The sequence below is a fragment of the Aplysia californica genome, unplaced genomic scaffold (genome assembly GCF_000002075.1).
Source record: "Aplysia californica isolate F4 #8 unplaced genomic scaffold, AplCal3.0 scaffold01201, whole genome shotgun sequence".
Lineage (NCBI taxonomy): Eukaryota > Metazoa > Mollusca > Gastropoda > Aplysiida > Aplysiidae > Aplysia > Aplysia californica.
The window spans coordinates 47,208-50,872 of record NW_004798471.1 but is presented as its reverse complement, the minus strand read 5'-3'; the positions used below and the strand labels follow the sequence as shown (position 1 = coordinate 50,872).

General features: G+C 38.3%; 1 protein-coding gene across 1 annotated transcript in view; it reads left to right on the top strand.

The window, feature by feature from the left end:
* LOC101850618 overlaps nucleotides 1-2,994 on the top strand; it is a gene marked incomplete in the record, with an annotated part of 18,836 nt that extends 15,842 nt beyond the window's left edge. Inside the window, 2 exon segments of the mRNA XM_013090279.2 lie at nucleotides 602-688; nucleotides 1,797-2,994. Of these exon segments, the coding sequence (XP_012945733.1) occupies nucleotides 602-688; nucleotides 1,797-1,973 (264 nt within the window).
* Between the last annotated feature and the right edge of the window lie 671 nt (nucleotides 2,995-3,665).

Below are 3,665 nucleotides of genomic sequence, written 5' to 3'. Positions count from 1 at the left end.
ATTAGATTAGATTAGATTAGATTAGATTAGATTAGATTAGATTAGATTAGATTAGATACAATATTACAACAGCCGCAAAGAATAGCAAACAAGGATAAGATAAGATACGATGCGATAAGATACATCATAGACAACAAGGGCATCGCCTACAACATCAACAACGGAAAGTTCATTTCTCCTTATGCAGGGAAGGTGGGGGATGAGATTAGATTAGATTTGATCAGATCAGATAAGATTAACAAAACAGATACGTTAAGTTGTGATAAGATAAGCTACAGTAGCAAGAAAAGAAAAGTTAAGATAAGATAAGATAGAGGCAAATAAATAGCAACTATGGGAAGTTGATCGCATCCTGTGTTTGACATATTATGACGGTAAGATAAGATAAATTAAGATGAGATAAGATTTATAACATAACATACCATTACATAACATAACATAATCGAAAAACACCTACTTTCATTCAAAAAGATAGTTAAAGTCAAATTCAATTTCAAAATCTAGCATGAAAACTCAAACAACCTCAAAACCAAATTTAAACTCCCAACTTACAGTCTAAACTCAATTCCAACTCAAAACTCAAATTTGCCTCTACTTTCAGTATTTCTTCGCCCTGACTGTGAGATCCTTCCAGACCATGGACAGTGGCTATGTGGAGGGTATTATAATGAGGGACGGCAAACCAGAGGTGAGTCATTGTCGTTATCAGTATCGTCATCACCACCATCTTTGTCGCCATCGTCGTCTTTGTTGTCATCATCATCATCATCATCATCATCATCATCATCATCATCATCATCATCATCATCATCATCATCATCATCATCATCATCCTCCTCCTCTAAGCTGGCGATAAAAAAAAGACAGCAGTTTTTGATTGTATATTATAAAATCTAGTCTTTTGAGTCTTTACGCTTTTTCTGTCGCATACCTACCTTCTGTCTATCTATTCATTCGCTCGATCTGTCCATCTCCATCCACAAACCCGTACCTACTCTGCCTATCTATTCATCCATCTACCTACTTACCTTCTGTCTATCTATTCATCCATCCATATACCTCCCCTCTGTCTATCTATTTATATCTTTGCTCTGTTCACCCCAAGGCCCGTAACTCAGTGTTCTTAGATCGTTGTTGAGACAACTTTGACTCTCTGTTCATCCATCTGTTCACTCTCCTCTGCCCATCTATATTCATCCGCTTTATCCATCCTTCCATTATTCCTCCATTCTGTCCATCTATTTAAACGTCCCTTCTGTCTACCTATTCATCCATCTATATAGCCCCCTCCCCCCCCCCCCCCCCCTCTGTCTATCTATTTATACCTCCACTCTGTACATTCACGGACACTGATCAAGACAACTCTTTTCATTCATCTATAATATACCTTCCCTCAATGTATCTTTTCATCGACCTTTTTTAAAACCTGATCTCCGTCTATCTATTCATACCTTCCCTCTGTCTATCTATTCATACACTCCCTCTGTTTATCTATTTATACCTTCCCTCTGTCTATCTATACATACATTCACTCTCTCTATCTATTCATACCTTCCCTCTGTCTATCTATTCATACATTCACTCTGTTTATCTATTCATACCTTCCCTCTGTCTATCTATTCATACCTTCCCTCTGTCTATCCATTCATACCTTCCCTCTGTCTGTCTATTACTATCCCCAGGCCCGTACCTCCGTATTCCTTGACTACAACGGTGACAACATTATCTATTTATTGATTCCTTCACTCTGTCTATCTATTCATCCATCTATATTTCTCTCCTCTGTCTATCCCCAGGCCCGTACCTCCGTATTCCTTGACCACGATGGTGATAACTATCAGTCTGCCAGCACTGACGTTGTGCTAACCCTAGCCCAGGGTGAGAAGGTGAACGTTCAACTGCGAACCACCAGCTCCGGGGAATTTGTCGGAGAGGACTACACCATCTTCTCCGGCTTCTTCCTCTACCCTTAGACGGATAGAGAGAAGGAGGGAGTGAAGGAAGGATAGGTGAAGGAGGGAGGATTTCTTCCTCTATCTAACCTTACACGAATAGAGAGAAGGAGGGAGTGAAAGAGGGATAGATGAAGGAGGGAGAACTTCTTCCTCTATCTACCCTTAGACGAATAGAGAGAAGGAGGGAGTGAAAGAGGGATAGATGAAGGAGGGAGAACTTCTTCTTCTACTCATATATTCTTCCACACTCACAAGGATGGAGTGATTGAGTGAGAGATAAAGGAGGAAGAAGGAGAAAGAGGATGAGATTTGTTTGATGGTGCTGGATAAGGAGAATAATCATGCCACGTTGTGTCATGTCACGCCGTGCACGCCATGTCAGGTGACCACGTTGTCGTGGCTGTGTAGTGGTGTTAAGATGTTATGCCACGTGAAAGCCACGTCTCAAGATTGGCTAATTGACCACGCCATCTGCTAAAATATGGTTTCTATGGTCTTCTTAAAATAATTTTTATAAAATATTATTGTGTCAGAACAAAATAATTCTGTTAGTCTGAGAACAACTCTATTATGTGTGTATTATTTTAGTTGCTGTTAAATACAGCTTCTCAAAACAATTTGAGTTGAAAATTGAAAAAATAATGACGTCATTAAAAGTTTTGATAGTTATTCGGTCTGTTTTGTTTTGTTTTATTTTGTTGTTTCTTACTTAGAACTTTCGTTCTTCTGCAGAACATTGTCTTTCTCCTGAGTGACTTATAATATTTGCACGTGTGTAATTTCTCTTTTTTTAAACTTTTTATTTGTGCGAGTATTTTGTATTCAGATGTATCTTTCGCGTTATGTTCTATTTTTGTATCAAGATTTCTCTCCGTGTCTTGTTTTATAATGATAATATTATAAAGAGAATAGAGTTTATTTCTATACAGCGTTTTTTGCCATACTCTGTGAAAACTGTTTTATATAATTTCTACCAAATCTAATGTTACGCTTGATAGCTTTTTCTTTTTTTAATAAACATGTTTCTTTGTATTTCCAACATACTTGGTTGAGTTCATATTTGTATAGCATTATACAATGTTATTGTATAACTTTAAAAAAAAAATCCCAACAACATTTTTGTGCACTTATCAGTTATTCTTTCATTGACTTTTCATCCGTTTGTATGTCTGTCTGCCTGCCTGTCTTCCTCTCTGTCAGTCAGTCCATAGGTTGTCTTTCTGTATGTCTATAAATATCTATCTGTCTGTCTGTCAGATCAATCCTCTCCCCTTCTCCTAGTCCCCCATTCTCTCTTACTTTTATTTCTTTTCTTGTTTCTTCCTTTACTTTCCTCCTATCTATCCTGTCCTCCCCCTTATCTTCCTCCCCCTTTTCTTCTCCTCTTCATCCTATTTTAAAATTATAATAAACATGGGCATGTACTTATGAAGCAATACATTGTAGAAGACAGCTTATGACGAATATAAGAAAGCGACAGGCAAATTTCTTCGGACTCACAATGCGGAAAGAAGCATTGCAGAATATTGTAACAACAGGCAAGTTTGATGGAAAGAGAGGCAGAGGCAGACAGAGGGAAAAGATACTGTACAAGTTGACAACATTGCTGGGAGCAGCAAGAACAACAGACACCATTGCTGCAGGGCAAGACAGAGTGAAGTGGAGGTCCATGATTGCCTACGCCAGTCAGCAAGGCACCGGATGATGATG